Below are 25,778 nucleotides of genomic sequence, written 5' to 3' on the forward strand. Positions count from 1 at the left end.
TATTAGACTAGGGGAAGCAATGGACCAAAAGAAAGGGATATCAATATTTGCAGAAGTGGCAATGAATATTTTTTTCCTTCTCACAAAGTGGAGGCTATTTCCCAAACACTTGAGTAATTACAGTAAGTACTCAATCACATACTGAAGGAGTGGAGAGTTTACCCTAGAAGCAGCTACCTTCATAACCAAGTCAACTTGAAGCAGAGACAAAAATGTTCCTGGATTTAGAACTCTAATGGAATCAATACATTCTCTTGTAACCCATTCAGTTTATTGTGCAAGATATTATATTTAAGATACATAACAGTATAACTTAGTAATTATTCAGAAGATGATCAACCAACGTAACCACAAATATAGTCATCTCCAAACTGAAGTGCAAAGATCAGTGAAGTTGAAGGGAGGTAAACAATAGGGTGTTCCCTCAACCAACAGACTACACCATCTCAGAGCTGGCATTTTTCAGAAGATGATGATAGGAAATTGCATTACCTTCCTTTAGAAAACTCGACATTTTAATTCAAGATCTGCTCCAATTGGACTAAGTAAGAAATCTAGACGAGACAATGGGGAATGTGTTTGGCTTCAAAAGAAGTCTGAAGATTACATGCCAATCACAGCTTTAAGTTAATTTAAATTTGTTTTGTGAGAACACAGAATTGCAATTTAGTAAAATTTCATTATCTGAAGGACTCCTAAGTGATAGCTTCCAAGGATTTATGCGCAGAATTTCCTTGGACTTTTCATGCAGAATATCCATTTTGTCATTTGTATGAAAGTGCATTTTTCTGTAAAATAAACATCAGCATACACGACAGAGTACTAAACAAAAGCCACAATCTGTACTTCAAGAAACATCCGTGTGCTGCAAATATAATTCCAATGTTAATACAGCATGGTTTTGCTTTTTGCTACATGGTACAGGAGGACACAAATATTAGATTGGTCATAAATATTAGATGAGTCAATGATCCGAAACATCATTGAAGACTATAAGCTAAGGAAAATTGTTGTTCAGCATGTGTTCAACACAGATTTCAAAACTCAAGGTTGGAGTCAGATTCAGCCTCAATTTCACTTTAGAAAATGGGCAAGCTTTCAAAAATACTGCTAACTAGCTCATAAACCATGACAATATATAACCCAAGATCTTTGTTATGTTTGCATCTAATCATAAATAGAATGTAAATACCATTCCCCAACTATCAATTAAAACATTGAAGAAACTATACTTGACAAAAAAAGTGATAATTATTTCAACAGAGGCTGAAATTATGAGCTGGTTATGGGTATTTTACTGGAAACAAATACATTTAGTGATACACAAACAAAAAAATTACCATATTTCCTGAACTATGTGCTAACCAATTCCAAGTGAAATTATGAGCAAAAGGAGTTCAAACCCTCTACCATTTCCTTGTGACTTCAATAAGCAGATGCTAGGAGTCAAAACTTAGCATTCCATTAATTTCCAAAACTAGGTTACTGAAATTTATGAAATTCCATAAGAGCAGCAACAACTTTGTGCAATTATGTCAATAATCAACGTAAGCTTCAACACTGCTTCCTACAATTATAACCAATATGTTGGGGCCACTTCTTCAGACATCAAACTGATTTTTGTTCCATGATATTAATCCTGAAGAGTCGCACACAAGTTTTCTTTGGAGTATCAACATTTGTGTTCTCCAAGTGCCAGCTTTTGTAGTACATAATTCTAAAGCAGTTTACTAGAGTTGAGCAGTTCAGATTTCTTCAGTAGAATGGCAATAAACTGGTCAATCCAGCTGATTGTCCATCAGTATTACAGGCTGCAGTATAAAAGTATCAAATGTGCCCTGGAACCTTCAAATTTTACCCCTGTTTCTCAGATTTGATACTGTTCACATATTACATGTATTTCAATTCCCTATAAGCTTATGAGCAATTTACAGAAGCAAATTACATTAGTAAAAATTACAAAATTTAAAATCTCTGATAACCGTCCTGTAAAACCATACAAAAACATTGCTGATTACCTTTATCCAATCTGAAGGAATCATGGATGCAGCTATCATTAAAATAAACTTGAGTTACCAAGTACATCTTTTATATCAGATGGTGATGCATAAATAATACACAATAAATGGTTGTTCTTTATAGATTTGCATTCGTATCAGAGTTAATATATTGAAATAGGACTACAGAGCTAGACGAGGGACTTTTGGATTTTGTGCGGTCATGGTAATTGTGAAGATGGTCATCCTTTGTTCATAGGAATCAAATGCCCAACATCAATCATTACCATGGGCTTGTTCTACTTGTCTCCTTGCATGTCTGTGGACACTCACTGGTCTTGGGCTTCAGGTTAACACGTCGATGTACTGGAGTAGCAGGGACTCAGGTGAAATGTGTAACAGTGTGCGCAGACACGGACTGGCTTCATGTGTCCATACCAAGGTAATGGTGCTGATTGGGAAGAACAGCGGGAACAAAAGATCTGAAACAAAAGAAAGTGGAAATTGAATATTTGCAGCACATTCTGACAGTGAATTATATACTAAGGGGGTGATATTGTTCTCTCTGAACATTGCAAAGCTCTTCAATATGACCCAGACATTGCAATGTATAGCAATTAAATACAAATTGCTTCAAGTCGAACTCCTGTGTATAAACACTATGATAAAGTATGAACAGAGACAAATTGACATAACATCTCAATTTATAAACTGCAACAGGTACACTAAAGAAGTCAGAATTAAAGGTAAGCAATTACGGTATTCTGGTTTGGAGTCTGAAAATTGGTTTTTAACACTAACATTTATTGACATATAATGTGTGTTTCTCATACTTGTACCCATTTACAAGATGGTTAGTGGGATTAGGGGATTGGTTAGCTCAGATAGCTGGCTGGTTAGTTTGCGATGGAATGTGATGCCAAATGTTTGGATCCAATTCCTGCACTGACTAAGGTTACCATGAGCTTTCTCAATCTCTCCCCTTGCCTGAGACATAGTAACCCTTAGGTTGAACTGCCACCTGTTGTCTCTATAATGAGAGAGAGAGAGTAGCCCTATGGTCTCCTAAGGTTGTGGCAACTTGATAAAAACAATGACTGCAGATGCTGGAAACCAGATTTTGGATTAGTGGTGCTGGAAGAGCACAGCAGTTCAGACAGCATCCGAGAAGCAGCAAAATCGACGTTTTGGGCAAAAGCCCTTCATCAGGAATAAAGGCAGAGAGCCTGAAGCGTGGAGAGATAAGCTAGAGGAGGGTGGGGGTGGGAGAAAGTAGCATGAAGTACAATAGGTGAGTGGGGGAGGGGATAGGTCAGGGAGGAGGGTGGAGTGGATAGGTGGAAAAGAAGATAGGCAGGTCGGACAAGTCCAGACAAGTCATGGGGACAGTGCTGAGCTGGAAGTTTGGAACTAGGGTGAGGTGGGGGAAGGGGAAATGAGAAAACTGTTGAAGTTCACATTGATGCCCTGGGGTTGAAGTGTTCCGAGGCGGAAGATGAGGCGTTCTTCCTCCAGGCGTCTGGTGGTGAGGGAGCGACGGTGAAGGAGGCCCAGGACCTCCATGTCCTCGGCAGAGTGGGAGGGGGAGTTGAAATGTTGGGCCACGGAGCGGTGTGGTTGATTGGTGCGGGTGTCCCGGAGAGGTTCCCTAAAACGCTCTGGTAGGAGGCGTCCAGTCTCCCCAATGTAGAGGAGACCGCATCGGGAGCAACAGATGCAATAAATGATATTAGTGGATGTTCAGGTAAAACTTTGATGGATGTGGAAGGCTCCTTTCGGGCCTTGGATGGAGGTGAGGGAGGAGGTGTGGGTGCAGGTTTTGCAGTTCCTGCGGTGGCAGGGAAAAGGTGCCAGGATGGAAGGGTGGGTTGTAGGGGGGGGGGCGTGGACCTGACCAGGTAGTCACAGAGGGAACAGTCTTTGCGGAAGGCGGAAAGGGGTGGGGAGGGAAATATATCCCTGGTGGTGGGGTCTTTTTGGAAGTGGCGGAAATGTCGGCAGATGATTTAATTTATGCGAAGGTTGGTAGGGTGGAAGGTGAGCGCCAGGGGCATTCTGTGACTTTACTTTAGAATTAAAATTAGCTTTGTCACATGTACTCACAGGAGTACAATGAAAAGTTCACAAGTCACCATTTATGACACCATCTGAAGTACAGAGGTACTGAGATACAGATTCTTAAGGAAAAAGTAAAATAGAAAAATAAAGGAAATAAACAGTTCAGAATAAAAGTCCTTCCAACCCAGTCCATACCGGCACCTAGCCTCCAGTACACACTAGGCCTTGACTCCAGACCACACCAGGCTTCACCTCAAGGTTGGGAGACTGCTCTGGAATTATCAAGGCTAAAAGTACATGCTGAGGGCATGCTGGGCTAGAAGTCCAGAATTAAAGGTTAGGATATTCAACAAGGTTCCTCATGGTAGGCTGGTTAGCAAGGTTACATCACACAGAATACAGGGAGAACTAACCATTTGGATACAGAACTGGCTCAAAAAAAAAAAGGTAGAAGACAGAGGGTGATGGTGCAGGGCTGCTTTTCAGAATGGAGGCCTGTGACCAGTGGTGTGCCACAAGGATAGGTGCTGGGTTCACTGCTTTTTATCATTTTATATAAAGGATTTGGATATGAACATAGGGGGTATGGTTAGTAAGTTTGTAGATGACACCAAAATTGGACATGTAGTGGACAGTGAAGGAGGTTACCTCAAATTACAATGGGATCTTGATCAGATGGGCCAATGGGCTGAGGAGTGGCAGATGGAGTTTAATTTAGATAAATGTGAGATGCTGCATTTTGGGAAAGTAAATCAGGGCAGGATTTCTACACTTAGTGGTAAGATCCTGGGGAGTGTTGCTGAACAAAGAGACCTTGGAGTGCAGGTTCATAGTTCCTTGAAAGTGGAGTAACAGGTAGATAGGATAGTGAAGGCAGCATTTAGTATGCTTTCCTTTATTGGTCAGTGCATGGAGTATAGGAGTTGTGGCTATTGTTGGGGAGATTTCACTGGGGTGTTTAATGTAGGGCTAGGGAGGGTGACACTAGTTCTGCAACAGACACTTCTAGTTCCAGCCCTGAAATGGTTAACAACAGCCAAGCGAGGTACTGCTGGCGACTGCATGAGTACCTGGCTGGAGCTTGTAAGGGATGTGCATAATGTTAATTAAATCTTGGAGCCTGTAAATACCAGCCAGTATCAATTGCCCCATCGAAACTCGGGATTAATAAAGAAACCGATCGGAATCTGTAACTGTTAGACAAGTGTGAATTGCTCTATCGGAACCTGTAACTGTTAAGTGTGAATGGCTCTATTTAAGTCTAAAGTTGATAAGTGTAATTGTCAATTTAGTTAAACTGAAACTATTGAAAATGGCTAGCCTGTCAGACGCATAGTAATTCCTTGAAACAATGAACTATTGAATACGGGATCGGAACCGCTCCCGGGGATGGCTGAGCCATTGTCAAGCACAGCAGGAGCTGGACAGGCACTTCGGTGCGGCCAATAGGAGGACGGATCCCCAGCGCGCGCAGATGAATGGACCAATGGGGAAGGCGAACTGACCGGGGACTCCAGGCAGCGCGAAGTATAATTGTGTCAAGTTTGAACGAGAAGGGAGAACGCCTTCTCCAACGAATGCATGCTTGTAGATTCGTTGTACCAGTTAAGATTCTGTGAATAAACTGCTGTCTGCGTCTAACCATAGTTGCCTGTGTGAGTCTCTCCTTCCGAAAGAACACGCAAAGACGGGACCCCGCGGGTCCGTCTTAACACTATGCAGGGCATTTATTAGGCCACTTTTGGAATTCTGCATTCCATTCTGGTCTCCCTGCTACAGGGAGGATGTTGTGAAACTTGAAAGAGTTCATAAAAGAACTACAAAGATCCTGTCAGGAATTGGAGCTCTTGGGAGAGGTTGATTAGGCTGGAGCGATTTTCCCTATAGCATCTGAGGCTGAGGGGTGACCTCAGAGGTTGAGAAAATCATGATGGGCATGGATAGGTAAATAGACAAGGGCTTTTCCCTGGGGTGGAGGAGTCCAGAACTAGAGGGCATAGGTTTAAGGTGAGACGGGAAAGATTTAAAAAAGGTACCAAAGAGGCAACTTTTTCACACAGAGGGTGATACGTGTATGGAATGAGCTGCCAGAGGAAGTGGTAGAGGCTGATACAATTGCAGCATTTAAAAGGCATCTGGATGGGTTAATGAATAGCAAGGGTTTAGAGAGATATGGGCCAACTGGGACTAGATTTATTTAGGATATCTGGTTGGCATGGATGAGTTGGACTGAAGAGTCTGTTTCTGTGCTGTACATCTAAGACTACGACCATGTTGCTGACAAGGAGAAAGGAATTAAAAAAAGATCAAAAGGAAAGAAACTGGCAGAGCAGACAAGCACTAGAGGAGGAGGAGTCCTACTCGATCACCATCTTGGAATGGTATGAACTTAGAATTATACAGTATGGATACGGGCCCTTCGGCCCAACAAGTCCACACTGACCCTCCGAAGAGTAACCCACCCAGAACCATTCACTGAACCTATAACTCTACATTTACCCCTAACTAATGAAACTAACCTACACATTATGAACAATACGGGTAACGTAGCATGGCCAATTCACCAAACCTGCCCACATCTTTGGATTGTGGGAGGAAACTGGAGCACCCAGAAGAAACTCACGCGGACATGGGGAGATTGTCTGTGTGGAGTTTGCACAGTCACCAGAGGCTAGAATCGAACCTGGGTTCCTGGCACCGAGACATCAGTGCTAACCAGTGAGCCACCGTGTTGGTATTAGTGTGATTTGATTTCCCCTCTTTCACTATCATTTCCAAAACCTTTCATAAAGGAGGCTTGTGTATCATGCTTTTCATGACCCCAGTGTCCCAAAGGAAAGCACTTTGGGGCCAACGAAATCACAGTCTAGTATTACTGACCTAACGCCGGAAATATGGCAGCTAGTTTGGACAGACAGAAAATCGAACTTCTTGAAAAACACAAAAGGCAGGTACTGTCCTTGTTGGCACGGCATGATGTGGATAGTAATTTGGTTTGCTCACAAGTCTGTACTATTTTTGTATTTTTGATACTTCATTTACTAGTGACATGATGTTGAAACATTTCATTGCAATGCTACAAGTCGTTTTCTTTAAAACTTGAAAAACCAGGATATTTCAGTAATGAAGAAGAAACAAAACTAAGTCAATAAACCCAAAAAGGTACAGAGCAAGGGTAGCCAATCAAGGTGGCATCTCCCAATCATTTGGAGTGGATTGCTTGCTAACATGTTGGTCTGAATAGTCTGCCATTCTGAAGAGAGTTAAGAAAAATGTGGTCTTTAAAAAGGTAGCCAAAATGTAGTGCATTTCAGTTTAAGTTCATTTTGACTTTTTTCTGAAAGTCTTTATTTAACAAAAATCGAAGAAAAGTCAAAGTAAAATGCCAATTACATAAATTTCACTTAGTGATAGAAGCTATAAGTGAAGTGAATGAAAAATATTTTGCATATGGTTTACGGACTGGCCATGTGGTAGAATCCAAAAGTTGCAAAATTGATGGCTAGTTAAGCTTTTTGAACTCAACGTCCCACTTTCACAGGACAGAAAACTGGCTGAAGCCACAGACAGTTGAAGCAGCAAAGATTGATCGAGTGTCAGTTATTCTCCTCCATGTAGCCAATACCAGATCTTTGATCCTAATTTTACATCACAATGGTTAACGTTTCATACCTTTCCACAGTTCCTGCAGTGGTGCCGCCTCCTGACAATTGTAAATGGTGCTTTACAAGATGTGCATTGGTTACAGGCAGAATCTGCAATCCACTCTGGGGGCACTATAAAAAAAGGGGCGGAAAAGCATGTATTATTTGCATGAAAACAATAAAAATTGAAAAAATTAACTACTTTGCTGATGACAAATTTAGTCTTTCTTCTAATAAGTTTTTCGAATCTAGGTGAGATTTCAGGATATTCAATAAGAGAAACCACTCAGATGTGAAAAGGCAGCAAGAAGAGGGCAAGTCAAAATTGAATTTGTTTGATGGCTAGTTGGGATAAATCTTGTGTTATAGTACAAAAAGTTTTTCAAAATTCTAAGGTGGCATGGTTGAAGTGGTGATGCAATCTTCCAGTTATATCCATTTTCGTTTGGTAGTGAGCAAGCCAGCATTCTCTATGTACCATTCAAAGCATGCCACGTTGCAGGGTCTTGTTAAGTGGCAACATACAAATTCTATCCAGCAATAGGAGTGGGGTTTCTTGCAAGGTTTTAAAATAGATCACTCAGGATTGTTGGGTGGTCATGAAAGAGCAGTCAAACCAAAGAAGAGTGAGAGTGAGAGCAAGAGCAAACAAAGGAGGAAGTTACCATCCCATGAGTGTGTTCTCAATCAGCCATGCAACTGAGATCCAGAGCTTGCCATGTCCATGGCTAGAAATGAACAATCACTGATTTGAGTTTTGACTTACTGCAATAGACTTCACAATGAACTTAACTGTGCTGCTTCATGGCAGCTGAATTACACAGGACAAAAGTGAGAATTGCAGATGCTGGATATCAGAGTCAGTAAGTGTGGCACTGCAAAAGCAGAGCAGGTCAGGCAGCATCCGAGGAGCAGATGATGTTTTGGGCATAAACCCTTCATCAGGAATGGGTTGAGAATAGTATCTAACTCTATAGATCTGAGCAAGACCTGAGCTAAGGGCAGAATTTCAAACACCAGGGGCTTTTATGTCAAAGGGAATGGACTATAAAAATAGGGAGGCCTTGCTCAAACTACACGAGTTACCAGTTAGACCACAGCTGGAATATTGAGAACGGTTTTGGTTCCCTTATTAAAGGGAAAATAATGTTGCATTGGGGACAGTCCTTGAAGGTTCACTGGGTTGATCCCAGGCATGAAACAATTTTCTGAGGAGGGGCGAGTAGGTTGATCCTGTACTCACTGAAGTTCAGAAGAATTAGAAGCAACCTTATTTAAAATGCAAGATTCTTTGGGGATTTTAGCAGAGTATATACTGACAGGTTGTTTCCTCTTGTGGAAGTGTCCAAGACTTAGAGTAAGGGGTTGCCTATTTAAAAGAGATAGAGGAGATTTTTCTTCCTCTCGAAGTACTGAATTTATGGAATTTTTCAGTATAGAGGCTGGATTGTTAAGCATATTCAAGACAGACAGACAGATTTTTAATCAGCAAGGGAATCAAGGGTTACAAGGCAAGGCAGGAAAATGGTCTTGAACATTATCAGATCAGGCACGGTCTCACAGAATGGGGAAACAAACTCAAAAAGAATGAAATAACTCACTTCTGCTCCTGTGTGCTGTGGAGCAAGAAACATAACCTGGCACCAATACTTGCACAATTAAGTAGTGATGTCTAATTATTGGCAGACTTTTTTTCCCCCCAACATGATATCCACTTAAAATGTACCTTCTAATTTGGTATTGTTTAAATTGGAAGCTCTAGAAGCATAAGAATGAGATTCCTGACACAGTGAGCAATCTTCTAATGTAGACTCCAAACAAACGCGATCTTCCTCTGCAAGGGATAAAGTTTAAAAAAAGTTAAAGAAAACAGCTGATTTCTAATTTTTGTAAATTTATGAAGTGTGTATTGAATATTATTAAAATTCTCTTTCAGATCCTAACATTCCATTTAAGAGAGGTTCAGTCTTGAGTAACTTTTTTTTTAATTGCTTTCTCTGGTGAACTGCACATTTTTGCACTTTATGTGGCAGCCCTCTTGTTATTGTAGCTACACCTCTGACAGTAGCGATACTCCAGGTATTTCCCCGATAACACTATCCAAACTCCTCAAAAGCCCAACTTCATAAAGCCCCTCCATCACAGCAGGAAAGTGAAAAGGACTCAAATCTTTCTAAAACTTTCTGGTCTCTTGATAATTCCCATTATTCCTGGGTTCAGAGTCAGAACTATAAGCTCCCAGATCTCAGCTGAGAATGTTCCCACACTCAATGTATCCTTTATAAATCTTCCTAAGAAATGAAAAACACTTGAGAATACAATTATAAAGTGAATCCATTGTACCTGTTTCCTCTTCCAGAGCATCCATATTGTTTTCTGGTGTTGATGTGGCAATGTCAAAGACAGTCTTTAAGATCCGCCGCAGGTCTCCTGCGAAGTTGGTCTGAAGTTGGTCTGCTACACCTATTCAAAACAACCATAATTTAGTGAGTTTTGAGAAGATTCATAGCTCAGTTTGAGGTTCTGGATATAGGTTTGCTCACTGAGCTGGAAAGTCTGTTTTCAGATGTTTTGTCACCATACTAGGTAACATCTTCAGTGAGCCTCTGGATGAAGCACTGGTGGTGTAGGCCACTTCCTATTTATGTGTTTGGGTTTCCTTAGGTTGGTGACATCATTTCCTATAGTGGTGTCATTTTCTGTTCCACCCCTGAGAAAAAGAAAAAGGCGGTGGGGGGTGGGAAGGTGCAGTCATTGTAGAACGTAGGTCCTGGTGTTCCTATTCATCTGCTGTCCTTGTCCTTTAAGATCATGAGTATGAAGGTGTAATTCGCCAATTGTTGCAGTGTATCTTGTAAAATGTATGGGACACTTACTTGTCTTATCACATCTTTAAATTGCCCCGAGAGCATTAAAAAAAAAAAACCATGGTGTGGGATTGGAATCAGAGACCAGACACAGATTTATATTGATCCGTCAGCTGGCTGCGGCACATCACTTACCCTTATTGATGAATTACACTTGCAACAGCAGGACCTGAACCCACAATCTCTCATTTAATGATCTATTACCATAATCACAAGGCTATCATAACCTATTCCTCGGACTCCCTGCACCTAGATTGAAATCTCATTCTCTGGTCTTCAAGAATAGAAACGAACCAATGCTCCTCTGGTGGTTCTCATTATCCCATTTACAGAAACGTGGCCACAGGATCAGGCGGTGAAGTGAGGGGCATGAAAAATCAACAGTGTTGTTTAATGCCATGGCACTACACATTAATGCTGCAACGTCACAGTGCAGCCTTACAAAGTGCTGAATAAATTACCTGAGATACAAACGAAGAGCCGATGAAGCATGTCACTGCGGCTGCAATACCTTGACCGAAGCTCCTCTCTGGCTGTTGCTCTCGCTGTGCACACTGCTTGCTTAACTGCTTCAAGATCCACAACTCGAGATCCATTCTCTCGCTCTAATGTACTGCAGCAAAGCACACAAGTCAGTATGCAACCACATGCTTAGCTTTTTCATTGGATGCTGCTTTGCCAGGATATATTTACCCATTCCAGTTGCCTGGTCTTTCAGTTTTCAAAATCATGACAAAATTAAAATATTTTTAAGCTGTATGAAATATGCTGACTGTCAGATGGACCATGATCCTATTGAATGGTGGAGCAGGCTTGAGGGGCCAAATGGCCTCCTCCTATTTCTTACAGTCTTATGGTTAGAGCAACCATTAAACAATTATTTTAAAGGTCAAAGCTACCTAGATATCTTGATGGATCCAAAGAACTGATTCGATTCAATCAAGGTTGTTTCTGGACCACTTTTGCCTGCCCTCAAATTTCATCGGAGCAGATCTCAGCAATAAGATCGGAAAATCTGTGACAAATATAGTTGATGTGCAGCAGACAAAGAAATTACTTATTCACCATTTGTGTCCAGGAATACCACTCTACTTCCTGCTTGCTTCCTATTCTGGATTCCTTACACCGAACCTACAAAAACATCTTTAAAATGACTTAAAATGTTACTTTTTGGGTTAGAAAATTGGTTGCTCAACTCTCAGAACTGTATCCCCTTCAAATATAGTATCCAAGGTGACAGGCTAGTTTTAAAGGAATTGCTTTAATATACCAAAGAGATTTCCAACCCACATCCACACAGGCCAAGAGATTTCACTTAGATATAATAGTCAGCACCCCGATTAGACCCAAAATGTAGATCCAGGTTGAAATTTACTTCTTAATTAGCAACTTGGTGTAACATTCTGCCAATACAACTGCTTAAATTGTTCAAATTCAGGCAATTTCATGATGAATTTTCAAGGAGCAGTAAGACACACACAGGAACGATGTAATGATGATCATTTACTGGGCTTTTCGATGCTGATAGAATGACTTTCGAGCTGGAGGCTGAGAAAGAAATAGGGGCAGCAGGTGGTCATGCAGGCCACAAGCCTGACCTAACATTCAATCAGATCATGGCTAATCCAATTATCATAGTACCCCTTTCCTGACAGGCCCCATAACCCTCGATACTCTTCAAGATCAAAAATCTAACTCTATTTTGAATATTATTGTGTATCTGGTGGATTTTAATTTCTTAGGGTTTATTGCAATGGAGGATGCACTGAAGAAACAAAAACATTTCCCCTCCGCAAGCTTTTTGTTACAAAATCATGTGTGGGCTGTCAATAATTGCTATCACAAAATCAGAATCTCTGTAGTGCAGCTTGAGGCAATTCAGCCCATCAGGTCTGCACTGGCCTTTTGAAGAGCATCCCACCAAAACCTACCTCCTTCCCAATAACCTGCATTTACCATGACTAATCCACCTCGTCTTCACATCCCCTGAATGCTATGGACAATTAAACATGGCTAATTGACCTAACCTGTACATCTTTAGATTGTGGGAGGAAACTAGAGCACCTGATGAAAACCCACATAGACATGACAAGAATGGGCAAACTCTACAGACAGACATGTTCCCAAGGATGGAATTGAATCGGGGTCCCTGGCACTGTGAGCCAATAATGCTAAGCACTGTGACGCCATCATTGGTATTGTCTTAGTCATTATTCTATAAATACCCCAAACCTCTTTAATCCTCACCTTAAATTACTGAAATGCGGCTCTTCGGGCACCACAGGAGTACTTGGGGTTCTTCCATTATAACTGTACTGCTTTGACATGTCATGGCTGGTGTTTACCATTTCATTGTGTTTCTCAATCCCTTCCATATGCTCTCTACTGGGATATGTGCTCAGAACAGCTTTTTGTTTCACAGTGTCCTGACTAGAAGTAAAAGCCTTTACTGAATGGCCAACATAATCCTGCTCAGAAGTAGTTGGCACAGAGCTTGTATCTGGAAAATCAGTAAAATAGTGAGATTGAGTGACATGAAATGTGGATATTCCTGTTGCTTCAAGCCCTGCTAACTGTGAATGGTCATTTTCTGAGGCAAAACTATTTCCTGCCACAGTGAAGTGCTGAATGATATTGGAATGAGTCAAGCAGTTAGCAGAAGCAGAAGCAGATAAAGAGGACTCAGGATTATAGTCCAGGGCTGCTGCTTTTTGTTTTGGTGCATTCTCCAGTCTGCTGCCAACAGTGCCTTGTCCAAACTCTTCTCCCCACAATTCATTTTCAGTCTCAAGTTGAAGTTTAGGTTCTTTGGAAGCTTCTGTTACATCGTTCGGAATTTGCTTGAATGAGTTGGCCAGATTGGGGTTGAACTGAGGTGAATATACTTCACTGGGTGCTTGGTGGACAATTGACTTCAACTGGTCGAGTTTCTCGGAATCTTGTGGAACAGGAGAAACCCTGTCGGTATACGTGGACTCATCAAGACCCTCATGATTCATGCTGTTGTGAAGAGATGAAAGGCTGGGCAGCATAGTACTGGCACTGAAGAAATCCTCAGCTTCTACAGCACATAGGCTCTTCTCTAAGAAAGAAAGTTCTTCTTCTGTGAGGACATAAAGCAAATCTCTAGGAATAAAGTGAAAAATGAAAGGTAAGATATTAATTTCACAAAAAAACCCTCTTTTTATCTAAATGCATGCTTGAAATAATCCAAATCACTTTCATCAGCATAAACTTCAATATTTTACAAGTGTATCAGTAAAATCTCAGCTTCATTGGCTTTTAGTGAAATGAAGAAGCACAAGCAAATAACTCAGTGCAAAACATTTAAATTGATCAAAAGATACACTTACATTAGGTGTCCTTTGTGTATTTTATGCAATTTAAGGGGCTTGTCAAATCAATACATATACTTTTTCACAATGATGCATAGCTGTGATTGCTGACACCGTGCAGTTTCTGTATTATTCTCTGTGAATGAGTGCATGTACATTAACTGATACAACCATGAACATGGAAGGGATTGCAGCATAAGAAATGGGGGGTGGATAGGTGAGACGATTGGGGCTCTCATCACCATTCACCCAGTCTCTCTCCCCTCCAAGCCCAAACAATTCCTGGATGGATGGTTGCCCCTGTTTGGTGCATGTTGCAATGATGTAGATGGGCTGGAGTAGTTTTCACGCATCAGCAGATACTGCATTCATTTATAACCCTTGTCCACATTGATGAACATGTAGTGCACCATGTTTTACATGGCTTTCCAGTATTTCAAAAATCTCAGTCAGCTTTAAAATCAGTCAAGAATTATTATTACAGATTTGCAATTGCCTCTGGGCCAACATAACCAGGGCAATGAAGCAACACTGAATCTGGGGGAGTTCAGACCAGGTTTGTTGATTGGCCAGGTTTTGAACCTAAAAATTTGAAGTTATGGAATTTGTTGTGCAAGCGTTTCAGAACCCTGGAGCAATCTTGCAACAATGTCAGAATTACACATCACTGGCCATGAATACCAGAGCGTGGGCAGAGTTAGACCACATTAGGTGTGATTCGACATGAGACGATACTAGTCCAGACTGAGACTCACAGGAACACATGGATTGGAACTCACTCACTTGCAGTTATAAAGACAAAATCAGGAGTCCGCAACATCTATGGATTACTACGTAAACACTTGCCTTTCTCCTTGAAGGATTTGTCTTGAACTCACTCAGTTTGGCATCAATCCACATGGTAAAAATAGGAGCTTTCACAAGATAGATTGAAGGTTGCAGGTGAGTGATGATGATCAAATGTGGGCAAAGTTTTATTTTAAATGAAGCTTATCAGGAGCAGCAGGGGCAGACCAAGAGTAGCAAAAGCTGGTATTAACACCAAGATTGTAATTATAGTTCCTTACAGGGCACAGAGTAAGTTAAAGCATGGGGACACAAAAAGAAAAGCAGCAAATTGTTCAAGATATCCTGGTCAGTGACAAACAGGAGGACTGCTCAGAGCGGACAGGAGGGCTTTGCTCTGTTTGTGGATTGCAGAGGTTCCTGTGCAGGTCTATGGAACTGACAGAGGCTCTGCCACAGACACTATTGCACTTGTTAAAATTTAAAATTTATTCTTAAAATTTAAAGATACCTTTGCATTGATCTCAGGTACTAAAAGTAGTGTAAGCTATGGATTTCACAAGGCATGACTGCACAGAGAGAAAGGTCAGTTAGTCTTTGGTGAGCTGTTCTGATAGAGTAGAAAGGAAAATACAAGTCAGGGATTAGACTAAACACCCTTCAAAAAGCAAAAATAAAAACCACCATAAGATATTCATTTCCAGTCAAAATGGGACCAAACTTTCAAGAACAGCAACGTAAGTCTCATTAATAAAATCTCCCTTTCTGACGTCAACAACCAACTGGACATTTCCAGCATTTCTTTGCTTCCCTAGCTGGTCACCTTTTACTTGAATTTACCAAGATTTTTTTCTTTAAAAACTACACAATGTCTCTTACCTTATTTTTTGCAGGAGGGTGTAGAATGGTTTAAAAAGCAGAGACATGTCATTGGGCTGCTGCTGTAGATTGAGGGGTCCTTCTGGATAAATCCTCAGCCCACTGGAAACAAATATAAAAGTAAGAAGGGGCTCTGGATCAGCTCAGCTGGATGGAAGCTTATGGCATCATTTATTTTTATCGTATGGTTAACTCAGTTGGCTGGATGGCTAGTTTGCATACAGGGTATAGAACGCATGTGAGAGAGCATTAGTTTCATAAGAAGTTGAACTGTCACCAGAACATCATATGGCAAATAGCAGGCAGTAGAGATTCAACTTACTGCCTGGTTAAACCTGACTGTAAACAGGGCAGAGCAGCCTGAGTGATTGTCACCCTATCCACTTGCTTAAACCTTTACTTTCTCCACCAATGGTGCACAATGGCAGCAGCATGTGCACCATTCAAAAAATTTGAATTAGAGTGAAGTCCTGATCCCTGAGATGAAAACGGTCAGTGATACCCAAACCAGTCTGGATAAGATCAAAGAAATGGAAATTTGCCAGGTTCCATCCATTTTAGGTTTAGCTTTCATGTCAAACAAATATAAGAACGTTAATCTGACAACTTCCACATGCAAGAAGAATCATCAGGAGATCTTTACAAAAATTTTCACAACTTCATTCTTGGGATACTGGCAATGATAGTCAACCCTAACTGGCCTCAAGGCCATGGTGAGCTAGCTCCTTTTACTGCTGCAAGCTTTAGTCCAGAATTGTTCTGAATCTCCCGAAGTGGTAGCAAAGGAAAATCAATATAATTCCAAGTCAGGATGATGCATGACTTGGAGGGGAATGTACAGGTGGTGGTGATGTTCCCATGGGTTTGCTTCCAGGTAGAGATTACAGGTTTGGAAGATACAGTGAATGAATCGTTGAGAGTTGCTGCAAGACATCTTGTGGATGGCACATGCTGCTGCCATTGTGCACCATTGGTGGAGAAAGTAAAGGTTTAAGCAAGTGGATAGGGTGACAATCACTCAGGCTGCTCTGCCCTGTTTACAGTCTGCTTGTTAACAATTGTTGGTGTTATCGAGGTAAGTTAGGAGTTTCCCATCACAATTCTTACCTACGCCTTCCATATAGTGGCCAGACCTCGTGGAGTTAGGAGGCATGTCACAGAATTCCCAGCTTCTAACCTGATGTTGCCACGACATTTAAATGGCTCATCCATTAACTTGCTGATCAATGCTCATGGAGAAAGTGAGGACTGCAGATGCTGGAGATCAGAGCTGAAAATGTGTTGCTGGAAAAGCGCAACAGGTCAGGCAGCATCCAAGGAGCAGGAGAATCGACGTTTCGGGCATAAGCCCTTCTTCAGGAATGAGGAAAGTGTGCCCAGCAGGCTAAGATAAAAGGTAGGGAGGAGGGACTTGGGGGAGGGGCATAAAAGGTAGGGAGGAGGGACTTGGGGGAGGGGCCCTACCTTTTATCTTAGTCTGCTGGACACACTTTCCTCTTTCCTGAAGAAGGGCTTATGCCCGAAACGTCGATCAGTGCTCATCCCAAGGATGTTGATGTTGGGGAATCCAGCGATATTTTTATTCATTCAAGGAATGTGAATTTTGCTGACTTAGCTAGAATTAATTACCCATCCCTATTTCTCTGGAGAAGGTGGATGTGAGCAGCCATCTTGAACTGTTGCAGTCCATTTGGTGTAGGAACCTCCACAATGCAATTCAGGAAGGAGCTTCAGAACTTCAACCCAACTCCAAGTCAGGATGGGGAGTGACTTGGTGGGGAACTTGCAGGTGGTAGTGCTCCCATGTGACTGTAGCTCTTGACCATCTAGATAGTAGTGGTCGTGGCTATGGGTTTGGAAGGTGCTGTCTGAGTATTTCTTCAATGCATCTTGTAGATGGTACACACTGCTGTGACAGAGCATAGGGGTGGAGAGAGATTAAGTTTGTGGATATAGTGCTAATCAAGCACCTGTTTGTCCCGGACGGTGTCAAGAACATAGAACATAGAAAAATACAGCGCAGTACAGGCCCTTTGGCCCTCGATGTTGCGCCAATCCAAGCCCACCTAACCTACACTAGCCCACTATCCTCCATATTCTGGATTAGTGGTGCTGGAAGAGCACAGCAATTCAGGCAGCATCCTCCACTATCCTCCATATGCCTATCCAATGCCCATTTAAATGCCCATAAAGAGGGAGAGTCCACCACTGCTACTGGCAGGGCATTCCATGAACTCATGACTCGCTGAGTAAAGAATCTACCCCTAACATCTGTCCTATACCTACCACCCCTTAATTTAAAGCTATGCCCCCTTGTAATAGCTGACTCCATACGTGGAAAAAGATTCTCATGGTCAACCCTATCTAAACCCCTAATCATCTTGTACACCTCTATCAAGTCACCCCTAAACCTTCTTTTCTCCAATGAAAACAGCCCCAAGTGCCTCAGCCTTTCCTCATACGATCTTCCTACCATACCAGGCAACATCCTGGTAAACCTCCTCTGCACCCGTTCCAGTGCCTCCACATCCTTCCTATAGTATGGCGACCAAAACTGCACACAATACTCCAAATGCGGCCGCCTCAGGACTCCGGAACTCAATTCCTCTACCAATAAAAGCCAGTACGCCATATGCCTTCTTCACCGCACTATTTACCTGGGTGGCAACTTTCAGAGATCTGTGTACATGGACACCAAGATCCCTCTGCTCATCCACACTACCAAGTCTCCAACCATTAGCCCAGTACCCCATCTTTTTGTTACTCTTACCAAAGTGAATCATCTCACACTTACCCACATTGAACTCCATTTGCCACCTTTCTGCCCAGCTCTGCAACTTATCTATATCCCACTGTAACCTGACACATCCTTCCTCACTGTCAACAACTCCTCCGACTTTCGTATCATCCGCAAACTTGCTCACCCAACCTTCTAGCCCCTCCTCCAGGTCATTTATAAAAATGATAAACTGCAATGGTCCCAAAACAGATCCTTGCGGAACACCGCTAGTAACTGCACTCCAAGATGAACCTTTATCAACTACTACCCCCTGTCTTCTTCCAGCCAGCCAATTCCTAATCCAAACCTCCAACTCACCCTCAATGCCATACCTCTGTATTTTTTGCAGTAGCCTACCATGGGGAACCTTATCAAATGCCTTACTAAAATCCATATACACCACATCTACCGCTTTACCCTCGTCCACCTCCTTAGTCACCTTCTCAAAGAATTCAATAAGGTTTGTGAGGCACGACCTGCCCTTCACAAAACCATGCTGACTATCCTTGGTCACATTATTCCTATCCAGATGTTCATTAATCCTATCCCTTACAATTCTCTCTAAGACTTTGCCCACAACAGAAGGGAGACTCACCGGCCTATAGTTACTAGGGTTATCCCTACTCCCCTTCTTGAACAAGGGAACCACATTTGCTATCCTCCAGTCTACTGGCACTATTCCTGTAGACAACGAGGACATAAAAATCAAGGCCAATGGCTCTGCAATCTCCTCCCTTGCTTCCCTAGGAGAATCCTAGGATAAATGCCATCAGGCCCAGGGGACTTATCTATTTTCACCTTTTCCAGAATTTCCAACACCTCTTCCCTACATACCTCAAAGCCGTCCATTCTAATTGTGACTCAGTATTCACATCGGCAACAATGTCCTGTTCCTGAGTGAATACTGACGAAAAGTATTCATTCAGTGTCTCCCCAATCTCTTCAGCCTCCACACGCAACGTCCCACTACTATCCTTGACTGGACCTATTCCTACCCTAGTCATTCTTTTATTCCTGACATACCTATAGAAAGCCTTAGGGTTTTCCCTAATCCTACCAACTAAGGACCTTTCATGTCCCCTCCTTGCTGCTCTTAGCCATCTTCAGGTCCTTCCTGGCTACCTTTTAACTCTCAGTCGCCCCAATTGAACCTTCACGCCTCATCTTTACATAGGCCGCCCTCTTCCATTTAACAAGGGATTCTAATTCCTTATTAAACCATGGCTCCCTCACACGACCCTTTCCTCCCTGCCTGACAGGTACATACTTATCAAGGACACTCAATAGTGGCTTCTTGAACAAGCTCCACATATCAATTGCGCCCTTCCCTTGAAGCCTACTTTTCCAAGCCACGCATCCTAAATCGTGCCTCACCGCATCATAATTTCCCTGTCCCCAGCTATAACTCTTGCCCTGTAGTGCACACTTATCCCTCTCCATCACTAGAGTAAAAGTCACTGAAGAATTGTGGTCAAGTTTGAGTGTAGTTGGAGATGTACTCATCCAGGCAAATGTGAGTATTCTATCACACTCCTGACTTGTGCCATCCAAGTGTCAGACTTTGGGGAGTTAGAATGTTAATGACACACTGCAGGATTCCTAGCCTCTGACTTGTTCTTGTAACCGCTGTCTTTTTATAGCTAGTCAAGTTCAAGTTCTGGTCAATTGAAACCTCTAGAATGTTAATAGTGGGGGCTTGGTGATAGATATGCAAGGATCAATGATCAGATTCTAGTACTTGTGGTGCAAGTGTTACTTGCCACTTATCAGGCCAAACCTGAATTTTTAGGAGAAAGTGAGGACTGCAGATGCTGGAGATCAGAGCTGAAAAATGTGTTGCTGGAAAAGCGCAGCAGGTCAGGCAGCATCCAAGGAGGAGAATCGACGTTGCCCAAAACGTTGATTCTCCTGCTCCTTGGATGCTGCCTGACCTGCTATGCTTTTCCAGCAACACATTTTCCAAACCTGGATTTTTGTCCAGGTCTTTCTGCATTTGGACATGGACTACTTGAGTATCTGAGTAGTCATGAAAGGTACTGGACATTCTACAATCTGCAGAAAACATTCATGTTCCTGATCGAATAATGGAGGGTAGATCACCAATGAAGCAGTTGGAGATGGTTGGGCCTAGGCTACTAACCAACAGTTTCTCCAGTGATGGTCTGCAGCAATGATGATTGAAAGACTGTTGGAGGTTAACCATCCTCCCTGGAGCTCACCATTTCACACAGCAGTGAAGATTTGTCTCCCCTGATTGACCTTTATATCACACTGAGGCTGGTCTGATGTCACAGGGAGTCTCTCAGCCCACCTTTGGGATTCAGCTCTTGCATACACATTTCAACCAAACTATTTCCAATGGTCATGAAAATGAGCTCCTTACCAAATGATAGCAAGGCGTGGAATAGTAAACATCAGTTCAGGCTCAAAACCATCAATCATATCTTGTGTCAAGTACCCCAGCTTCAATGCCCTGTAATATTGAAAGATGACATTTGGCAGAGTAAATAGGAGAAATCAAACCTACGTGTATTAAGAATAGAGGTTTTAAAAATTGGTAGAGAGACTTCCTGTTTCAAGAAAATTACAAACAAAATATTTAAGCGTAAAACACGAAGAATACAAGATGGGAAAGAGGGACTGCATTAACATTAAAAAGGCATTTCTGAGGAAAGTTAAATTGAGTAAGTTAATGAGTGGAGCCTCTGGGTCAGTGGCTATATATCACATTTTTGGGGATGCATGAATGCACAGATCTGTTGCAAGCCTCTCAACTTTCCGCACAAATCAAAACCAGAGAGAGGCGAATCATCGAGTTAAATTACACAGCTCAGCTGTACAGTCAGGCACACAATTCAGTGGAATTTAACACCGGTGAATACAGTAGCTCTCCCCCTCTCCCATACCCATGGGGGTACATTCCAAGCCGGAAACCATGGATAAGAGTGAACCCATTCATTTAAATGGGAGGCTTACCTTCCCAGCAGCCCCCTGGTGCCTGGTTCTGGAAGGTCCCCTATAATACATTTGGGCTGCAGTCAACTGAGGCTAACTGAAACCATGGAAAACAATTCTGTGGATACCAGGGTCGCCCTGTATTTACTATTGTGTTTACTAATGCAACATAGATTTGTAATAACCAAAGTAGAATTGGCATATGACTATCTACAATAATACCAGAGAATAAGGGTCGGCTCAGTGTCTAGACAAAGTGTCAAAATGAAATAAAATTGTCACGTGGAAGAATTTGACCTCAGGATGTTTCAAAGTACTTACCAGACAAAAAACACTCCTTTGAGTTGTGCTCACTGCTCTTTGTAGGCCAAAGCAGTCAGTTTTACACAAACAAGACTAATCATCTGATTAGTCGCTCTCAGGTGATATTGGTTGGTAATTATGTGTTGAAAATGTGTTGCTGGAACAGCGCACAGGGAACAGGAGAATCCAGGGAACAGGAGAATCGACGTTTCGGGCATAAGCCCTTCTTTAGGAATGAATGTGGTAATTATGTGTTGGCCCATTTACTTCCATAGTCCAAGGAAGAAAAGCAACAAAGCTCATCATCATCTCAACAGTCATCAGGTCAGTTTGGATTAAACAAAGCAATGGTTGAGCAAATCAGGCATTTATGCAAAAGATTAATGAAAATTCAGGAGGACTAACCTATCTATTGTTTCACAGAACAGCACAATAATCTGCTGCTGATTGTAGAGTTCTTCAGGAGACTTGATGGGAACCACTGCAGCAACATAGCTGGAACAAAAAGGTTACATTTCAGAACAAACCACACCTGTATATGGAAGATTGATCAGTGTATAAGACACTATAGGAATCATTCCCTTTTCCTAAGTATTTCAAGAAAAAGGTGTTGGTTACAAATAGCCTTGCTGAGTGTATGATGTAACTAAATCTCAATAAAAGACATCAACACTTCATCTGTGTGGTACATCACTGTTTGTTGTATACCTGTGTTTTGGACCAGGCCAGACCTCCTCAAAACATTTCAAGAAAGTACCTGGCCCCTAACTTTGGTAGTTGTTTTAAGCAGGTGTCGATTGGATATTCCAGGAGGGATGCAGCTGGTCAAACCACTGTTTTAAGCAAAGCAGAATGTATTTACAAGATTACCGAATGAAACACAAACAGATCAGAACACAGAATAGCATAACCTGTCTGAAAACTCAACAGATTATCCCAACTTAAATGATGCTGTTCCAATCCCCCATAAACACCCTTTGGCAAAAAAGGTAACATTAAACCCTGGTGGTAGAGAGAAAGAAAGAGACAGAGAGAGACACAGAGAGGGAGAGAAAACTGGCCACTCCCCTTTCATTGTACAAGTGTTTTTTTTAAATTGAAAGCCTTTTGCTCAAGGCAGTATCTGTAGGCTATAATCAAATTGGTCCTAACACCCATCCAATCCAGGCTTCTCAGAATTGCTGCTTTTACGACCTCTGGGGAAAAAGTCAAGGACAGCATCACCTTGTTAAAAATAATCAAATTATGGTTTTCCAAGTAATCATAAATCCTGTCTTTCAGAATCCTTTCCATCATCCCACCTGCTTTTCAAAAAGTACAATTAAGTGGGGCACAATACCTTTCCGTTAATAAGGTGATTCATAAGCCAGTCATTTCAACTGCTGCTCATGGAGCTTTACACACTAGTGTTGCATATACAGTCACAGAATCCCTTCAGAGTGGACGCAGGCCATTCGGCCAATTGAGTCCACACAGACCCTTCGAAGAGCATCCCACTCAGACTCATCCCCAGCCAATAAACCTGTATTTCACAGAACATAGAACTCTATAGCACATTGGCCCTCGTTGTAGTATCAGGCTTTTATCCTATAAAATCAGACTAACATACATTCCCATCATTGTACGAAATTCCATGTGCCTATCCAAGAGTCGCTTACTTGTTCCTAATGTATCTGATGCTACTATCACTTGTCAGTGCATTCCATGCACCCACCACTCTGTGTAAAGAGCCAATCTCTGACATCTTCCCTAAACCTTCCGCCAATCACCTTAACGTTATGCAACTAGTGATAGACATTTCCATCATGACTAGACTATCCACTCTATCGATGCTTCTCATCATCTTGTACACCACTATCATGTCCACCTCTCATCCTTCTTCACTCCAATGAGAAAAGCCTTAGCTCCCTTAACCTAAGACATGGCCTCCAGTCCAGGCAGCATCCTGGTCAATTTCCTCTGCACCCTCTCTAATGCTTCCACATCCTTCCTATAATGAAGTGACCAGAACTGAACATAATATTCCAAGTGTGGTCTAACCAGGGCTCTATAGAGCTGCAGCATAACCTCACGGCTCTTAAACTTAACCCCCCACTAATGAAAGCCAACATACCATATGCTTTCTTAATAACCCTCAACTTGGGTGGCAACTTTGAGGGATCCACGGACATGGACCCCAGATCCCTCTGTTCCTCAACACTGCCACAAATCCTGCCTTTAACCCTGTACTGTGCATCCTTGGATATCCAAAACACCAATTATACGAACCTCAGACTATCCAAACAAGATCTTAAGATCCAGATGCTTGGGTAAAATGTTCTGAACATTCATTTGGATAATTGAGGTTGCCCTGTAATCTGCATCCAAATTCAACCTTCCAAAGTGAATAGCTTCACACTTTTCCAGGTTTAACTCCATCTGCCACTGCTCAGCCCAGCTCTGCATCCTGTCAATGTCACATTGCAACCTACAACAGCCCCACCCACACTATCCACAACTCCACCATCCTTCCTATCAGCAAGCCTACCAACCCACCCTTCCACTTCCTCATCCAAGTCATTTATAAAAATCACAAAGAGCAGAGGTCCCAGAATCATTCCCTGTGGAAACCACTGGACACTGAGCTCCAAGCTGAATACTTTCAATCTATTACTACCCTCTGTAGTCTTCTGTGGCCAGCCAATTCTGTATCCAGACAGCCAGATTTCCCTGTATCGCATGCCTCCTTACTTTCTGAATGAACCTACCATGGGAACCTTATCTCATATCTTGCTAAAATCCATGTAAACTACATCCACTGTGCTACTTTCATCAATATGTTTTGTTACATCCTCAAAGATGTCAATAAGGTTTGAGAGGCATAACCTGCCCCTCACAAAGCCATGTTGACTCTCTCTAATCAAATTATGGTTTTCCAAGTAATCATAAATCCTGTCTTTCAGAATCCTTTCCAATACTTTGTCCACCAGAGACAAAAATGATTGGTCTGTAATTCCCCAGGGTTATCCCTATTCCTTTTCTTGAAGAAGCGAAGGACATTTGCCACACTCCAATCACCTGGAGCTACTCCAGTGGTAAGTGTGGATGCAAAGATCACAGCCGAAGTCTTAGCAATTCCCCATGGCCATTCCACCTAACCTATACATCTTTGGACTATAGGAAGAAAACTGCAAACTCTCACATACATGAGTAGAATGTGCAAAAATTCGACCAGAGTCACAGGAGGTGCTGAAAGGCAGCAGTGCTAACCACTGACCCACAATGCTGCCATGTTATCTTTATGATAACAAAAAGAGTGGAAAAGCACCTTTGAGGCAGTGCATCCAAAATTCTAACTGCTTTCCTTTGGAGAAGACAAACATTTTCACCTACACAGGGATGTTCTCAGTTTAAGTAGTACAAAAATTGTTTTTTTTAAAAAACAAACAACAAAAAAAACAGACCATATGCCCATTGATACCTAAAACTTAAAACATTATAGATTAAAGTGTCTCATTGGGATTCCAACAGTTCAAGGCAGCAGCTCACCAAACTTCAAGGGTCATTAGGTATCACCAACAACTTCCAGCCATGCCAGCAGTACTTCGATTCATAGAACATAGAAAAATACAGCACAGAACAGGCCCTTTGGCCCATGATGTTGTGCCGAGATTTAATCCTAATGTAAAATAAAGTAACTTAACCTATGCACCCCTCAACTCACTGCTATCCATGTGCATGTCCAGCAGTAGTTTAAATGTCCCCAATGACTCTACTTCTACCACCACAGCTGGCAACGCATTCCATGCATTCACAGCTCTCTGCGTAAAGAATCTGCCTCTGACGTCTCTTTCTACTTCCTCCTAATATCTTCAGATCATAACTCTTCGTGCCAGTCAATCCTGCTCTGGGTAAAAGTCTCTGGCTATTGACTATGTATTCCACTCATTATCTTGTATACCTAAATCAGGTCTCCTCTCTCCAGAGAGAAAAGTCCGAGCTTATTCAACCTTTCTTCATAAGGCAAGCCCTCCAGTCCAGGCAGCATCCTGGTAAACCTTCTTTGCACCTTCTCCAAAGCCTCGGTATCTTTCCTATAGTAGGGTGACCAGAACCGGACACAACATTCCAAGTGTGGTCTCACCAGGGACTTGTAGAGCTGCAGCAAAACCTTGTGGTCTTAAACTCGATTCTCC

The 25,778-nt window shown here is 42.1% G+C and overlaps 1 protein-coding gene across 4 annotated transcripts in view; it reads right to left on the reverse strand.

Moving 5' to 3' along the window:
• Window positions 1-249: 249 nt before the first annotated feature.
• Window positions 250-25,778, reverse strand: part of LOC122556816 (lateral signaling target protein 2 homolog) — a 59,333-nt gene continuing 33,804 nt past the window's right edge. For all 4 annotated transcript variants that reach the window (XM_087995542.1, XM_087995539.1, XM_087995540.1 and 1 more), the window contains 9 exons: window positions 22,009-22,098; window positions 20,729-20,818; window positions 15,567-15,668; window positions 12,814-13,692; window positions 11,028-11,179; window positions 10,043-10,162; window positions 9,426-9,533; window positions 7,728-7,831; window positions 250-2,479 (listed from right to left, as the gene is read on the reverse strand). In XM_087995542.1, the coding sequence (XP_087851668.1) occupies window positions 2,348-2,479; window positions 7,728-7,831; window positions 9,426-9,533; window positions 10,043-10,162; window positions 11,028-11,179; window positions 12,814-13,692; window positions 15,567-15,668; window positions 20,729-20,818; window positions 22,009-22,098 (1,777 nt within the window). In that variant the 3' untranslated portion in view covers window positions 250-2,347. The remainder of the gene's footprint in view (window positions 2,480-7,727; window positions 7,832-9,425; window positions 9,534-10,042; window positions 10,163-11,027; window positions 11,180-12,813; window positions 13,693-15,566; window positions 15,669-20,728; window positions 20,819-22,008; window positions 22,099-25,778) is intronic.

The sequence above is a fragment of the Chiloscyllium plagiosum genome, unplaced genomic scaffold (genome assembly GCF_037043375.1).
Source record: "Chiloscyllium plagiosum isolate Xiang-an unplaced genomic scaffold, Cpla_swu_hap1 HiC_scaffold_16, whole genome shotgun sequence".
NCBI classification, from domain to species: domain Eukaryota; kingdom Metazoa; phylum Chordata; class Chondrichthyes; order Orectolobiformes; family Hemiscylliidae; genus Chiloscyllium; species Chiloscyllium plagiosum.